We start from the raw sequence: 17,762 nt of genomic DNA, 5'->3' as shown, positions 1-17,762 counted from the left end.
AAATCCGGAAAATGAAAGAAATCAGATTGTGTTAACGACAAGGAGAGTCGGGCAATACCGGATGCTAAAATATTCGCGTTAACGGCACTCGAGTTAGCCTCGCAATCAAATCGCACTGGAACGACGTATCCTTGACAACAACAACAACAACAACAAAAAAACATTCCACCACCATGAACAAAAAATGGAAGCAAAATTACTGCCGACTTAGAGGATAAGACACACCTCCCAGCCGTTTTATGTTCATTCATTCATTGGCACCCACGTCACTCACAAGCCAGGGCAGCATCTTTTAATAGCGTCCATTCAAAGTCACCCAAAACGCAAAATCACAGAAATAGCTGAAGCGCTCGTGCAGATTTTGTTAACTCATTCACTGCCAGACGATGTGCAAAAATATGTCCACTCCAGTGCCAGGGTTTTTGTCACTGTCACTCAAATTGCAGGGCCCACTGAATATTGAGTTTTAGGACAACATAAACATTCAATTCAGCGTAAGAAACCTTGGAGTCTCTTCTTTCATCAGAAAAAAAGAGTTAAATTCCTAAATTATATGGGTCGGAAGTTATATGAGCTTGAAATGGTGGCCTCCTCTGACCCCCTCACTCTAACTGCTAAACTTTCCAAACCTTAACATCAAGCTTAACCTTAACTTTCTAACCCAAACAAAACCCAAACAAATTCAGTCATGGCGCTGCACGTCATATTTTCAATTCCCAAATAAATTTGTGAATGGCAGTGAATGACTTCATTCATTTGTTTATTCTGCAGCATTATTATATATATATATATTTTTTTTTTCCCCCATAATTTCCAATATCAGCCGACTTGTTTGTCATCTCAAAAGCAGAGAATGAAACAGCCAAGGTAACAAAACCCAAAATTGAAATCCACAGCAATCCGATTAGCGATTAGTCGACAGATGAGGAAGAGGGGCGGCGCCACCCGGGTCGCCCGTCTCTTACCGAAATCAATAGGGGACTCGCAGCCGAGGGCCCGCCGCCTACCAGCTAGTCGTTTACACGCAGAAAAAGACCGGTGAGAAAAGAAGAGCAAAGTTAATCGGCAACACTTAAGGTATGTGTGGACCGCCAGGAGCTCAAACGTGCCGGAAGTTTCACCAAAACGACGCCGACGCAGCTTGTTTGGCCAGGTAACATCTGACTTACGACCGCCTCGACTTACGACCGCGACCTCCAGACCCTATTTTTAACATTTTAAAAGAGAGGGAGTTTGCGAGTCATTTAGCCTTCGAGTCACTATTCATCATTTTGAATGGATTTCGACTTACGACCATTTTGACTTACGACCGTTTGGTCGTAAGTCGGATGTTACCTGTATATTCTTCTTTCTTATTCAATCACCCACCGGAATCGTGAAGGTCTTCTTCATTTGTGTCTGCAAGAGTGCATTTTGCTGCCCCCAGTGGCCAAATGTCATACACCAACCAGCACAGTGAATTATTATTATTATTATTCTTATTTAGGGGTGCAGATACAGCGACGGGTTTGGAAAATGGCGCCTGTTGGCAGGCGTGTGCGCATTTGGCCCCGTACCTTGGCCTCCGGGGTACATGCAGCGAAAGGCTCTTCCCAGCTCCTCGGCCTGAACCCGGCCGGCGGGCGTCAACTCGCCCCCCCACTTGAGGACCAGCAGCAGCGACGGGGCCTCCTTCTTGCAGTCTGAACAACAAAACGCCATTCAAGATTGGGGCTGAGGGCGGGATTACATTTGGGGTGCAAATATTTGCCGGCGTACGCCGTGTGATGCGTTGGCGGAGGACAGTGAGCTCGGCTCTCGGCGCGTCAAAGCGAAATAGACGACCGAGCCTCATAAAAGAGCCACTGTTGATGTGATAAGTGTCGCTGTGGATTGGCTTTGACAGGCACCAGGAGGAAGCGAACCTTGTAAGGTTCTTTTCATGTTCTATTTGCCCCACGTTTCGTTCAACTTGCAAAAGGGCAGGACGTGTCAATAAACACGCCGCCGCCTTTGCGGGCTACGGATTCTCAAATCTGACATGCGGCCGCTTGCTTGTAAAGTGAAGCCTTGGCTTACGAAATTAATTGGTTCCCAGACAGAGTGTGTAAGGTGAAAAGTGTGTATCCCAAAAATTAATTTCCCATAGGAAACCATTAAAATGAAAATAATCCGTTCCCGGGGCCCCATAAAACCTAATTTTCTAAGCCTTAAAAGTAATTTTCTAAGCCTTAAAACTACACAAAATATACATTATTTTATGTAGAATAAAAGTGCTACGGTATTATAATTAAAGAAATAAACTGTACTGTACAAAAAAAGTGGTTTTATTGACCTTTGTGGTGGTCGTTGATGGCTTGATGGAATGGAGTGGCCGCTTTCATCAGCATTAAACACGTGATGAGGAACGTAACCTTCTTGTTTCACCATCTTGAGGAATGATCCCTTGTAGGTGCTTTCTCTGCCATCATTTTACCTTGTTCTTCATAAATTGTGTTCTGTTTAGCTGGGTTGATAGTTTTTTGCATCAAGTGTACAGATGGCTTGTGCGGGTTATTTTTGGATCCTGATTGATGGGATATTTTAACCTTGCAGTCAAAGTTGAAACGAGTCCAAATGTCACTGTTTTCTATCCATTTTCTCACTCTCTGTCGTCTGCCTGTCTCTTTAATGTTTACCCCCACTCCCCTCACTGCTGCGTTCTTGACCAATCACGTGGCTTTAACCAAAAACTGGGGGCGGGGAAGAGAAGACAAAAAGTTGGCTTCTTGTTAGAACAGGTTCGTTGGCGAACGACACATAACTCATTGTGGCGCTCCGTGTGTATCCCGAAAAATTGTTCGTATGCCAAGGGAAATTTTTCATCAATTTAACGTTCGTCAACCGAAAAGTTCGTAAGCCAAGGGATTCGTAAACCGAGGTATCACTGTATTCTTTATGGGAGGCTGTCACGGATTTTAAGCCGCGCGACATTAGCGATTGAGGCGCTTCTTCACATATTACAAGTGCAAAATTGCCAAAGGTTACCTTCCTCTTCACTGGAGGCTCTCGGTTGTCCATTGCGCAAGTACGTCAACTGGACTTTCCGGTTGATACCTGAGAAATGACCGTACCTGGGAAAGAGAGAGGGGGGGGGGGGGGGTAAACACACACACACACACACACATACACAAAAGCAGAGGTAGGGAGGGCAGGCATAAACAGCATCATGTGCGCTGCGCATTTGGCGTACCGTCAATCAAATTAGTCGTAAAGCTTGAGCAGGCTCCAACAAGACAGTAATTTCATCTGTGCTCTATGTCATGCATATTAGCATATTTGACAATCAAGCTAAGTTTATATATATATATATATATATATATATATATATATATATATATATATATATATATATATATATATATATATATATATATATATATATACACACACACACACACACACACCGCACATTTTGTATTTTCTCTGTCTTTTATTTTAAACAACAAATAGAGTACTCGGCAACTTATATATTACTCATTCTTGGTCTGAACTACAAAACACAAAAAAAAAACAATCATATCATAGTATCTGTGACTTTTAGTCCAGACAATGAACTAGCTTAGCTACTAAATGCTATACCTGTGCTTAGGTGACGTGTATGTATTCCCTCCCCCCCAAACCCAACACGCCCTCATTTCATCCAATCAGACCTTTAGACGAACGACAAAGTCATGGAGTGGCATCAAAGTAGTTGAGACCTTTGCTTTGTGCCACGTCGATAATCACAAGGAAGATAAAGTTGAGATAAAAGACGGAAGACCCGCATGCACACGCGACAACACCAACACGCATTGTCGATTTAAACACATCCGACACGTGTCCCGTGGCCGCTTTTTTACGCGTGTCCTGTTTGTTAAAAGGTGAGAAGGTGAGATGGAATTCATGGAGGTGACACACCAATGGCTGAGCAAAATATTAGAAAGGCTCCTCCCACTCCCCAAGTATGCTAGCAACGTTCAAGAAGGAGACGGGCTGCTAATATTTCGCATGTCAGGTGGGAAGTCAATCTGGAATTTTGGGGTCAACAAAATGAAAAAGGAAGAGTTTGCGTGCGTGCGTACTGGGTGTCAATCAAGCTGGATTCCCTTTGGGAAAGGAAAGAGAAGGAGGAGGAGAAGAGAAGGCAAGTGAAAGAATGAACGTTAGAAGGAAAATGAGGGAAATGACTATGAAGATGCAAAACGGTGGACGCCGCCTCAAAAAAATTATCATTTAATTTAATTAATTAATTTTTAAAAAAATCCCAAAAAAATACAAACTAAACTTTTAAAAATATAAATTTCAACATTTTATCATTTTAAAATGTAAAATATTTAATCATTTCAAAAATTAAACATTTACAAATATTAAAATTTTCCAATCTGATTTTTTTTACATTTAAACGTTTAAAATTTTACAATTTAAACAATTCACAAATTTATAAATGTAAATATTTAAAAATGTACACATTTAAAAAAAATACATTTTCACAATTGTAAAAAAATATTTATTTCAAAGAAATGTATAAATTTAACATTTAAAAATTACAATTTTAACATTTTATAATTTTAAAATAAAAAATATTACATAATTGCACAATTTAAACATTTAAAAATATATTTTACAACTTAATTGTTTTTACCTATAAACATTTAAAATTTTACAATTTAAATAATTAACAAATTTATAAACGTAAATATTTTAAAATGTACAGATTGAAAATATTCACAAATTTCAAATTTTGAACATTTAAAAATATTCACATTTTCCAACTAGACATTTTTTTTACATTTAAACGTAAAATTTTACCATTTTAAAAAATCACAAATTTACAAAATTATAAATGTAAACATTTAAACATGTAAACATTAAAAAGTTCCAAAAAATGTAAAATAAAAAAATTCATATTTAAAACCTTTAAAAATTATAGATAAAAAATTATATTTAAAATATTTACAAATAATATCAATATATAAACAAATAAATACATAAATAATTTGGGGATAATTTATTGACTGTATGGCAGCATCAATAATAAGAAGGTAAAAATATGCAACATTACATAATTGTGATTGTATTATATTTATTATAGTACCTATGCTTGTCTGTGACTGTAAAGTGTCATTGACGGCTTTGAAAGGCCCGTAATATATTATTATTATTATTATTATTATTATTATGAGTATGTTAATATGCAACAATAACACATTTCTTATCCCCAAAATATTTGTAGACTGATTAGTTCCGACGGTTTGGATGTGAGCGAATGAGGATGATGCGAGTATGTCGGACATTTTCATGTGCGTGTGTGTCAGGGTGACAAGGTTCACCAAAACGCAATCGCTACAACCAAAAACAAATGGTGTGTGTGTGTATGTTTGTGTGTGTGTGTGTGCACGTTCTCACATCTCCAGGACGGTCTTGAGTTGCTCCAGTTTGGACTTCTTCTCTTCAATTTCACAGTCGTTATGTTGGCCGAGTTCAAGCAGCAGCAAACGAGCGATGTCCAGCACTTCCTGGAAAAAAATGGCGGCCTGTTCCTCATCAAGTATTTCATGCTGATGAAAGCGGCCGCTCCATTCCATCAAGCCATCAACGACCACCACAAAGGTCAATAAAATGCCTTTATTATATAGTACAGTTCATTTCTTTCATTATAATACCATATCACATTTATTATACATAAAATAAGGTCTATTTTGTGAAGTTTTAAGGCTTGGAAAATTAGAAAATGATGTTTTATTATGGGGACCTAGGAACGGATTATTCTCATTTTAATGGTTTCCTATGGGAAATATTTTTTGGGATACATACTTTTCGCCTTACTCTCTGTCTGGGAACCAATTAAGTTCGTATTTGTTTTGAAGTCTTTCATTTTATTTTTTATTAATTGACCTAGTGACATCTCGTAACTGTCGAGGTACAACGGTGCAGTTGTTTTATTTTACATTTCGGGGAAAAAGTTGCAAACTCACCTGAAGCTGTTTTGGTTTTTTCAGCTTTAGCTTCCCTGATTTGTGCCCGCCGCACTTTTCAAATAATTCAAAGAATCTGTGAGGTGAGGGGGGGGGGGGGCATACAGAAGAATACATCAAGACGTGATTTTGTGATGGTAGAGTAAGTATAAAAAAATGAAAGAAAGAAAAAGCCAAAAAGAGAAGGTGGTCGGTGTGTAGAGTACGTACAGAGGATGTCGGACCTCCATTTTCATTTTCTGCTTTGGTGTGCGGTCACCATGGCGAATAATGGCGATAACGCAGCGCAGCTCCATCCTGTGTCACGAGGAAATGAAGTTAAATGAGGCGACAGAAGTACAAGTGCGTCACGCAAAAAAATACATCAAATAAATAAGGAACTGGCGGCCTGTTTTTGCCGAGAGTGCGTCAGAAGCACAGAATCACAAACTTAATAAAGAGGAGGAATAAATTTTAAAAAAATACATCAAATTAAAAAAATAAACAATTAAAAAATGCAAAAAATGTAACAATGACAAAATTAATTAAAAAAATGACATTAAAAATAAAAAAATGCAAACATGTAACATTTTAACATTTTAAAAATCTAAACATGTAAAAATGTAAACATTTAAAAGTTTGAAAAAAATTACAAATAAAAAAAAAAATCACAATTTTAAAAAGTTATTATTATAGTATAGTTATTATAAAAAATATGTAAGAATTTTACCATATTAAAACGTCAATATTATTATTTTTCAATATTTCAACTTTTAACAGTTAAAACTTTACTAATTAAAAAAATTACAAATGTAAAAACTTAAAAATGTACAAATTAAAAAAAAGAATTTAAAATGTAAACATTTTTATTTAAAAGTTTAAAAAAATTTACAAATTAAAAATGTTTACATTTTAAAACGGTACAATTTTAAAATGGAATACATTTAATAATTTCAAAATTTAATCATTTGAGTTTGACCAAAATTTACACATAAAAGAATAAAAAAAAACAAATTTTACCATTTTAATACGTCAATATTATGTTTTTAAATATTTAAACATGTAAACAGTTAAGAGTTAACCAGTTTTTTTTTACAAATGTAAAAATTTTATTTAAATTTTTTAAAATTTACAAATTAAAAATGTTTAAATTAAAAATTTTAAAACTGTACAATTTTAAAATGTAATACATTTAATAATTTCAAACTTTAAATATTTACAAATATTAAAATTTTCAAACAAATTTACACATTAAAAAAAGTACAAATGTAAAAATATATGTATTTAAAAATGTACACATTTAAGTTTTTAAAAATGTAGAAATTAAACATTTAAAAATGTAAATTTTAACATTTTAAAATTTAAGCATTTTAAAACATAACAGTTTAAAGTTTAACATTTTAAAATGTAAAAATGTACAAAAAAAATGTACAATTATAAAATAAAACATTACAAATACATGAATATATAAATACATAAACAAACAAATAAATAAGCACATAAATAAGCACATAAATAATAAATAAGTTGGGGATAATTTATCGACTGTAAGGCAGCATCAATAATATGAAGGTAAAAATATGCAACACGACATCATGTTGAGTATGTTAATACGCAACCACAACAGCTTTCTTATCCCCCAAATATTTGTATCCAGATTGTTTCCACGTCCGTACATGGTTCCTGAGGTTGTGGGGACAATGGGGATGTCTTCGGCCTCCATTGGAATGGACCAAGGAATGTGGAACTGGGGAGCCAACTCTCTCATCACCATGTTTCTGTCGGGGCAGCGAAAACAAAAAAAAAAAGAGTGAATGATTCATCACAGCTGCAAGCCGCCCTTAAACTGTCATGATACCTTGGCTTACGAACAGAATTGGTTCCCAGACAGAGTGTGTAAGGCGAAAAGTGTGAATCCCAAAACTTAATTTCCCATAGGAAACCATTAAAATGAGAATAATCCGTTCCCAGGTCCCCATAAAACGTAATTTTCTAAGCCTTAAAACTACACAAAATATACCTTATTTTATGAATAATAAATGTGCTATGGTATAATAATTAAAGAAATAAACTGTACAGTATAATAAAGTGGTTTGATTGACCTTTGTGATGGTGGTTGATGGCTTGATGGAATGGAGTGTCCGCTTTCATCAGCATTAAACACTTGATGAGGAATGTCGCCTTCTTCTTTCACCATCTTGAGGAACGATCCCTTGTAGGTGCTTTCTCTGCCATAATTTTACCTTGTTCCTCATCAATTGTATTCTGTTTAGCTGGGTTGATAGCTTTTTGCATCAAGTGTACCGATGGCTTGTGCGGGTTATTTGTGGAGCAGTCAAAGAGTCCAAATGTCACTGTTTTCTATCCATTTTCTCACTCTGGTAAGTTCGTAAGGCAAAGGGTTCGTAAACCGAGGTATCACTTTAGTCCTGAAATGTATCCGGCACTCACCCAAGCACCTTGGCACAGTCGTCGTAATACTTCATGGAGTTTTTGACAAAACTGAAACCGTTGACGTCGCACACAAACGAATGGCCGTTGGCTCGGAGAAGGTCGAAGCCGCACACCGTTTGCTGGAAAAGAAAAGACAAAAAAAGGTAAACAAAGCGCTCCAAAGATAAAAATGGAAGCGGATGGCGAAACGGGAGGGAATCCAGGTGGGTTACTTTAAAGGCCAGGCAGACTTTGCGGGCGACTAGCTTCTCCATGGCGGTTAGCATGACGGGGTATCGGATCTCCTTGCCTTCGCTGTCTCGCTCCACTTTGCCGTCCAGCGCCGGAGATTTCCGAGCCTCCGCGTGGGCGTAATCCGGACCCACCGTGTACACCTGAGTGACAACATTTAGACAATAATAATTCATAATATTTTTTTTTAGTGGGAGGAGCAGGTGGGGCGCTAAGGCACCTTGACATCTGTACCGTCCGTGGGCATGAACTCCTCATAGATGTATGACCCCGTTTTCCGAACGTTGCTCTCCGGGGAATAGACGCTGCTGCGACTGCCAATCTTTTATCCACAAGAAAAAAAAAAAAAAGATACATTACAATTATTATAATTATAAAGCCATCTGTGAGATTTATTTGATAATAATAATAATAATAATAATATAAAAATAAAAAAATAAGAATAAAAAAATAAGAATAAAAATAAAAATGATAATTATATTTATTTTATTTTATTTACATAATTATTTTTATTTTTATTGTCATTGTCATTTTGATTATCATTTTTATTTATTATTCTTCTTCTTCTTCTTCTTATTATTATTATTATTATTATTATTATTATTATTATTATCAAATAAATCTCACCAATGACTTTGTAATCTTGAAATTGGCGTCGGTATTTGACGGCGCCACGAGTTTACCTTTCGGAAAAGCCTCTGGCTGCCGCCGCCGGCGGACGTCGGGTAGTAGATGTAGACGTTGTGATCTTCGGCGCACACGGGCTTCTCCACGAAAGGTTTGGGGAAGAGCACCCCGTTCACCTCCACGTGGTCCTCCCCCTCCACCAGGTTGCACTCTTGACACACGCTAACACTTTCAACAACGGCGTCCATTTTGAGGCCCCTCCCCCAACGTTTGCTCACCTTCGGGATTGTCCGGGTCTCGCTTGAGCACGCCGTATCGAGGTAGTTCGATGCCTTCTTCTTGAAGGATGCGATACACTTCCCTCCTGCGGGAACGGAGAACCAAGTCGCAAGGATACGGGAAGCCGCACGCCGGCCGTTTATTGTGCCTGCGCATGCGCGTACCTGTCCTGGATGAAATACTGCATGTTGAGATCATTGATGAGTAGCGGATTCCTGAGTTGAGCGTATTCCACCGCTTTGTCCAGTGGGAAACCTGCACAAACGTTGCGCAAACACACAAAAAAAACCCCACATCTTTTAAGTTTGATCCATTGGAACTCGGTAAAAGCTTAGGAACTTAATTGGTTCCCAGAAAGTGTGTGTAAGGCGAAAAGTTTGTCTTCCAAACATTTATTTCCCATGAGAAACCATTCAAATGAGAATAATCCGTTCCCAGGTCCCCATAAAACATCATTTTCGACCAAATAAGCCTTAAAAGTACACAAAATATACCTTATTTTATGTATAATAAATGTGCTATGGTATTATAATTCAAGAAATAATCTGTACAGTATAATAAAGTTGATAAGAAATAAATGTTCGGAAGATGAACTTTTCGCCTTACACACACTTTCTGGGAACCAATTAATAAGTTCGTGAGCTGGGGTATGACCGGATATCAAACTCATGCGATTGCTACCTTTGGAGTGAAAAGAGATAAGGCAGTCGCACAGCGGCCATTTTTCCACGGGCTCCTCCAAGATAACGTCCTCGGGAAAAATGACCACCTCGATGTAGTCAAATTTGCACAAGCGCTCCAAGATATGAGTCATGGGTTTCGACTTGGACTTCTTCATCATGCAGCAGATGCCAACAACAATCTGACGCTCGGACGGCTGACGGGAAAAAGGAAAACGACAAGACAATCGAGACTGCCGGCCATCTTGGATCGATAGGAATAACGCTAGCTGATGCTAGCACATTTCTTGCCTTTAGACTTACCGAGTCGTCGTCGTCATTGTCCTCCATGTCTTCTTCTCCAGAAATGTCGATGTTCATGTCCGCCTTCATTAGCTGAATGGCGGGCTCGTCGTCGTCGGAGTCGGCGGCAGCGCGCTCCGGACCATCTGCGGCGTCCGGCCGCCGTCTATCATGGCTTTCGGACATCAGGCGCGTGACATGTCCACGTCAGGATTCTGTTGTGTTTTGGCCACAGTAGATATCGGAACTTGGTGTTTTAATAATAATCATTATAATAAATTTCACAAGCCATCTGTACACTTGATGCAAAAAGCTATTAACCCAGCTAAACAGACCACAATTGATGAGGAACAAGGTAAAATTATGGCAGAGAAAGCACCTACAAGGGATCATTCCTCAAGATGGTGAAAGAAGAAGGCTACGTTCCTCATCAAGTGTTTAATGCTGATGAAAGCGGCCACTCCATTCCATCTAGCCATCAACGACCATCACAAAGATCAATAAAACCACTTTATTATACAGGACAGTTTATTTATTTAATTATAATACCATAACACATTTATTATACATAAAATATGGTATATTTTGTGTAGTTTTAAGGCTTAGAAAATTCGAAAGTACGTAGAAAATGATGTTTTATGGGGACCCAGGAACGGATTATTCTCATTTTAATGGTTTCCTATGGGAAATTAATTTTTGGGATACACACTTTTCAGGTTACACACTCTGTCTGGGAACCAATTAAGTTCGTAAGCCAAGGTGTCACTGTACATACGCACGCATGTGCGAATGTGGATGAGTGACTATGTTGAATGTATAGGCCTATACATTGATGTTTATATTGATACGAGGAGCGGGTATTATTGAATGTTGGAACCGAATTGTATTCTGATATTGAGATTGCCCAATTGGCCGGCTGAGTAAGGCAATAACACACAGACCACCTTATTGAATTTTGACTGAGATGTTGCGGCGCGGGAGGGCGACAGGACAACAGGCAGTTTGTTACCGGGTCAACCTGACGTGGCGCCGACACACAGTATCGTTCTTTGGGCACCCCTGGCGACACAGAAAAGCAAGAAAAAAATTGTTAATGCATGAAAAACCTCCATTACGCAACAAAAAAATATAGCACATGCGCAGAAGTTACGTGACGGTGTGAAAGAATCTCTGTAGCAGACAAATATTTGCCCAGAAATAAATCTGACAAGTGAATTTTCACGCAACTCATACAAGAGCTTTTATGCTAGCTAGACGTCTATGTTGACACTTTGCGGTGTCTGTTAAAATAAAAATTCCAAATAATTTTTTTCGGAATATTCGTTCGTTCATTTATTTATTCATGTTTTTTTTTTATTTGACGGACGGGCGGGCAGACGGACGGAGACAGACAGACAGACAGACAGACAGACAGACAGACAGACAGACAGACAGACAGACAGATAGACAGATAGATAGATAGATAGATAGATAGATAGATAGATAGATAGATAGATAGATAGATAGATAGATAGATAGATAGATAGATAGATAGATAGATAGATAGCTGATGTTTTATCTAGCTAGCTTGCTGTTGCTTACTAGCTTTTGCGAGCTGGCTAGCTAAAAGCTCGCTGATGCTTTTAGCTAGCTAAATTTCGATCGATAGATGTGTATTGTTATGAAAAAAAGGTCCAAGTTTCAGAGAGAATCATCGAAAAGGCTGAGCGGATTTGACAAGGTGTACAAGAAGAAATACCTGAAACCGGATTTTGCCTCTTCTGACGACTACAATTCAATCTGTCTTTGATCTGCCAGCCAGCCTCGTGGTTAAAATACATGTTAAATGTACACACACACACACACACACACACACACACACACACACACACACACACACACACACACACACACACACACACACACACACACACACACACACAAGACGAACTCCGTGACACGGCACTTTGGCTTCCACGTGATTCCGAACTAGCGTTGTTAGCGTGAGATACCATCAGGCTCCCACGGCAACTTATCCGATTTCACTCCGTTTGTCCCCAAAAACAAAATTCTCATCTACGGACGACAAACTTATCTTTGTTCATCTTTCCTTGCCAGTCATGCATGTGGCGGCGCCTGCACCGGGCCCTTCGCCAAACACAAATATATCCGGCACCCTGCCTTGAAAATGCTGAATCTTCACCTAGCCGTGCTTGAAAGTCATGGGGTGAGAAAATTGACATTCTGCTGAAATTCACAGCGGAAAATAAAAATAGCTAATATTTTTTTCCTGAATATTCGTTCATTCATTCATTCATTCATTCATTCACTCACTCATTTACTTATTCATTAATTCATTCATTCCTTCATTCATCGATAAAAAGGTTTTTTCAGCCGTCATCTCTACTTCTTTGAAGGTGTCGAACGTTTCGCTTCACACACACACAGTTAGCATGTTAGCGCTTTGTTCCAGCTTCAGCTGTTGTTAAAACGCTATATACATCAATATGTATTGTATTTTGTACAGCCGCCCCCATTGCAAGCTTAGATAATAATACATTTCATTTATAAGCGCCTTTCAAATCTCTCAAGATCACTTTAGTCACAGGATAAAGTTTTTCTGCGGGTGAGCAGCGGCAGCCACATGCGCCAGCGTTCACTCGACCCAGAATAACTCAAAAAGATAAAAAGCTAGTTAGCTAGCTAATAGATAGCTAGACAGTTAATAGCTAGCTAGCTAGTTAATGTTTCCTGACTCAAATTGCTAGCTATATAGCTAATAGATAGCTAGATAACTCAAAAAGACAGAAAGCTAGCTAGCTAGCTAATAGATAGCTAGACACTTAATACATAGCTAGACAGCTAGATAGCTAATATGTTTCCTGACTCAAATAACTCCAGACCCATATAATTTAGGAATTAACACATTTTTTCTGATGAAAGAAAAGAATCTAAGGTTTATAATGCCCGACTGAATATTGACATAGTCCTAAAACTCAATATTGTGTGGGTCCGTTAATTTGAGTGACAATGACAAAAACCCTGGCACTGGAGTGGACACATTTTTTTGCACATGGTCTGGCAGTGAATGAGTTAATTTCACACTTGCCGGATAACAATGTCCCCCACCATATCATAGCGTACGTCGCTTTTGTGAACGTGCACCTGCTGATTCCACACAATCTCTCTTCCCCCCCCCCACACACACACACACACACACACACACACACTCATATGAACAGTTCAACCTTGGTGGCGGTCTGACTGCGTTGCGGCATTTCTCCCGTGACATATCGAAAATAATCTGCCGTCGACCTCGCCGACTATAAATAACCGCCAGAACCGCAGAGCCCAAAAGCGGCAAATGTATACAGACGGCTACGCTAACCAAAAGATAAGCTAGCCTTGTGTAACTTTGGCGTGATGACAAGCGGTACTTCAACTCAGAAAAGACGCTTCTAGACGCGATCCGGGAAATGTCTACACAAATACACTTTAATGACGCCGCATTTGTGATATTGACAAACCATCGGAAATTGTTGACACACCAAAAAAAAAAAAAAAAAAACATTTTGAGCGTGATTCCATTTTACTTATGTCCTAAGTCGGAAATAGCATAGCACTTCCTGCGCAAAACAGCGCCTAAATTAGCTCGATGACCACAAATGCTCCACGACTTCACTTCAGGTCTGCATTAGCCGAAACGGGGATGGAAGAAAAATGCTTTGAACGCCTTCACGAGACAACGGAGAATTAACGCTTCAGAGCGGGAATACAAAACGTGAAAGTCTTTCATTCGTATTGAATATTTAGTGGTTTATTTCAAATGCCAGACTTGCTTGCTATTCATGCAACCGTCCATTTTGTCCGGCCAACGGGGAAACGAGCGCAAACCCATTTTATGTGCTAACCATATGCAAAACAGCCTGCTACTCGCTTGTAAACACAAATACAGTGATACCTCGGCTTACGAACACCTTGGCTGACGAACTTTTCGGCTTATGAACATTAAATTCACGAGAATTCAATCTTGGCATACAAACTATTTTTCGGGATACACACGGAGCGCCACAAAGAGTGATGTGTCGGTCATGAACGAGCCCGTTCTCCAAACAAGAAAATGGGAGCGGCCTTTTTTTGTCCTTTATTCCCCGCCCCCAGTTTTAAAGCCGCACGTGATTGGTCAAGAACGCAGCAGTGGGTGGGGGAAGCGGGGGTTACAGAGACACAGAGCTGCAAACAATAAATAGATAGGCAGACGACATAAAGAGAGCGAGAAATTGGATAGAAAACAGTGAAATTTGGACTTGTTTCAACTTTGATAGTTCAAAGGCAGAGTGTACACTGCAAGGTTAAAATATTCCATCTAACATGGTCCACAAATAGCAAAGGTACTCCACTCGATAACAAACCACATCTGCACAGAGTGCACTCAGAGAAAGTGGGTGTAGAAAAGTAGTCCAGCAGCCACCGCGGCGCTGTTCGGCCGTGTGGTTTGGTGTTCTTCCGCCGAAAAACTACTCCGCCAGCCATTGTGCCGCTGCGTGTGTTTCCCGAAAAGTAGTTTGTATACCAAGATTATATTCTCGGGAATTTAATGTTCGCAAGGCGAAACGTTCGTTAGCTAAAGCGTTCGTAAGACGAGGTTTCACTGTACTACACAGAGCACCAGAAGATGACGATAAAACCGCACCATGGCCCGTTACCTTGAATACGGTAGGCAGTAAAGTGGTCCCGCAACCAGTTAAGGAGATGAAATCAACCACAAAGTCTGGCGCAAAGTGTAAAATCCTTGTTGGCCAGGGACAACAGTTGAACACAACCAAGCGGTTCAAGTGAGCGTCAAGTGTCAAACTTCACGTGACACCAACACAGAAAAATGGCCGAAAAAGACCACCTTTTTTCTTTTACAAGCGTTGTAAACGAGACTGATAAAAGCTCTAAGTGTATCTTTAACCTTTGAGACAGTCTGTCGAAAGGAAGGCCGTGTTGAATTTATGGAACTCTTGATTCTGCACTATGTACAGTCTTGTTTATAGAACGGTTTTTGCACATCTACATTTGCACAGTATACAGTTGACATTTTTATTTTGTTATGCTTAGAATATCTTGTTTTCTATCCTTTCACTCCCACCCCAACCCCATCCCTCTTCAATTGCTGCTGTGGACTGCAAATTTCCCCATTGCGGGACGAATAAAGGTATTCTGATTCTGATTCTGATTCTGATTAGATGAGAGCAACGAGCCACAATTTGGTCAGAAGACTCGATTTCGACCACAATACAGTGGGGCCTCGCTTTACGAAAACTTTGCCTTACGAAATTTTCAGTTTACCAACGTTAAATTTATGAAAATTAAACTTTGGATTAAGCACTATTTTTCGGGATACACACGGACCGCCGCCCCACGATGGCTGGCGGAGTAATCTTCGGCGGAAGAACGCCAAAGCACACGACCGAACAGCGCCCCAGCCGGCCTACCTTTCCACACCCCCATTCTCCGAGTGCACACGTCGATCGTCGCCAAGGATTTCTTAATAGATACTTTTGCTGTTATGGGACCGAAAAAGACCCCACCACAGGCTTATGTTCAGCCGAAGAAGACACAAAACAAAATTACAGTCGAGGAGAAGAAGGAGATCATTGAAAAACACGAACGAGGTGTGCGTTTGTCTGATTTAGCGTCCTACTTTCAAATGTCACCTCAAAACCCACCTGTTTAAACTTGCTTTCACGGTCTAGTTTAATCTGCTGTTTTATTATTTATTGTTTTATTCATTATTGTATTGTTTTATGTATTGTTTTTATTGTAAAGTGTCCTTGGGTGTCCAGAAAGGCGCTTGTAAATTAAATGTATTCTTATTATTTCGTGAAATAAAAAAAATAAGAAAGCAATGTGGTCGTAAGTTGTACTGTGAAACTCACGCTGTGGTCGTAATGAGCATTTGTTATGGAAGTGAAGGGCAGACATTTTGGGCATAGGCGGTTAAACGGGGCCAAATTCGACGGTGTGTCGCAAATGAATGAGCGTGGGAACTGAAAGCGTTCACAACGCACAACTTCCTGCCTCCAACTTCACCTCCGCCGGGTTTGTTCAACCAGGCCGGCGTGTCCCACGCGCGCGGCGGCCATGCGAACGTCATTCGACTCAAACTAAGTCGCCACCGACGCCTTTTCACCGGTCACGCTGAAGGGACATCGGTTTAAATGGGCGCCACTTACCCGCGAGAAGGTCGTGAAAAGTGTCCCCGCGGCGTCCACTTCCTTGTTTACTCCCCCCTCCTCCTCCACGCGGTGAAGTGGACACGAGGGGAAGTTAGCGAGAAGTTCACGTCCGGTCAATGGCCAACTAACTGCCCCAAGAAATGACGCCGACGACCGCAGAACCTCCAAACAACACCCTCCCGCACCCCACAAGTCTGACCGGCCCTTGGCGCTTGCCGCCGGGAAGGAGAGAGTCACTTTCCCCGTGACGGTGCTGCCGCCTACCGTCACATTAGCGTCACTGCAACACACGCGACACTAAATGGCGGAATGCGAGCTTTGGCTCGCGGGCTAAATCCGGCCCTCGCGTTCTAAGCGGCCCTTCATGCATATTGATATCAGACAGTATATATTGTATTATTACTTCTAATTATTTTTTATTATCGAACCGTTTGACACATTAAATTAACTCCTTTCCACATCCGTCTCACAGTGTTAAGGTCTTAAGTTTGATTCCGCACCCTGTTTTTGTTTTATTTGGAGAGTTTGTATGTTTGGCAGCAAGCATCTAAAGAATGGCAGACTACAACTGTGAATTGGTCAGCAGCAGGAATTAATTATTTTTTTGGTAATTAATGATTTATTTAATGTATTTATTTAATGTAATTTATTTAATTAATTATTAATCCGATTAACAGATACTCACTTTGAATTAATCACTTCTTTTATTATTTATAATAATCTGTTGACTGTAAAATGACCTTCAGAGTTTTGAAAGGCGCTTCCAAAAGAAATGTATTATTATTATTAAAATTTAACTCAGTGGAAAAGAAATCAAAATGTGAATTAACCCATTCGCTGCCATTCACAAATTTATTCATGAATTGAAGATATAATAATAATAATAATAGTGACAACAATAATAGTAATAATAACAATAATAATAATGCTAATAATGCAAATAATAATAATAATAGTAATAATAATAACAACAAATACTTATTTACTTATTTATGTATTTACTTATTTTATTTACTTATATGCCTATTTACATATTTACTTACTTAATTACT

General features: G+C 39.2%; 1 protein-coding gene across 9 annotated transcripts in view; it reads right to left on the bottom strand.

Annotated features, from left to right (window-relative positions):
- ppip5k1b (diphosphoinositol pentakisphosphate kinase 1b) overlaps positions 1-16,921 on the bottom strand; it is a 29,055-nt gene extending 12,134 nt beyond the window's left edge. For 4 of the 9 annotated variants that reach the window (XM_088996083.1, XM_088996087.1, XM_088996088.1 and 1 more), the window contains exons 1-17: positions 16,708-16,920; positions 11,517-11,566; positions 10,529-10,722; positions 10,227-10,422; positions 9,710-9,800; positions 9,545-9,630; positions 9,323-9,477; positions 8,860-8,961; positions 8,621-8,782; positions 8,406-8,527; positions 7,631-7,732; positions 6,186-6,272; positions 5,976-6,051; positions 5,407-5,516; positions 3,007-3,092; positions 1,557-1,682; positions 966-1,010 (exon numbers count right to left, since the gene is read on the bottom strand). In XM_088996083.1, coding sequence (XP_088852209.1) covers positions 966-1,010; positions 1,557-1,682; positions 3,007-3,092; positions 5,407-5,516; positions 5,976-6,051; positions 6,186-6,272; positions 7,631-7,732; positions 8,406-8,527; positions 8,621-8,782; positions 8,860-8,961; positions 9,323-9,477; positions 9,545-9,630; positions 9,710-9,800; positions 10,227-10,422; positions 10,529-10,693 — 1,711 coding nt within the window. In that variant the 5' untranslated portion in view covers positions 10,694-10,722; positions 11,517-11,566; positions 16,708-16,920. Of the gene's footprint in view, positions 1-965; positions 1,011-1,556; positions 1,683-3,006; positions 3,093-5,406; positions 5,517-5,975; positions 6,052-6,185; positions 6,273-7,630; positions 7,733-8,405; positions 8,528-8,620; positions 8,783-8,859; positions 8,962-9,322; positions 9,478-9,544; positions 9,631-9,709; positions 9,801-10,226; positions 10,423-10,528; positions 10,723-11,516; positions 11,567-16,707 lie in introns of all 9 variants that reach the window. The other 5 variants (XM_088996086.1, XM_088996091.1, XR_016114946.1 and 2 more) reach the window with 4 other exon arrangements.
- Between the last annotated feature and the right edge of the window lie 841 nt (positions 16,922-17,762).

Source organism: Hippocampus bargibanti, linkage group LG05 (genome assembly GCF_051943395.1).
Source record: "Hippocampus bargibanti isolate YZ-2025 linkage group LG05, ASM5194339v1, whole genome shotgun sequence".
NCBI classification, from domain to species: Eukaryota; Metazoa; Chordata; class Actinopteri; order Syngnathiformes; family Syngnathidae; genus Hippocampus; species Hippocampus bargibanti.
This window is presented reverse-complemented; position numbering and strand designations above follow the sequence as displayed.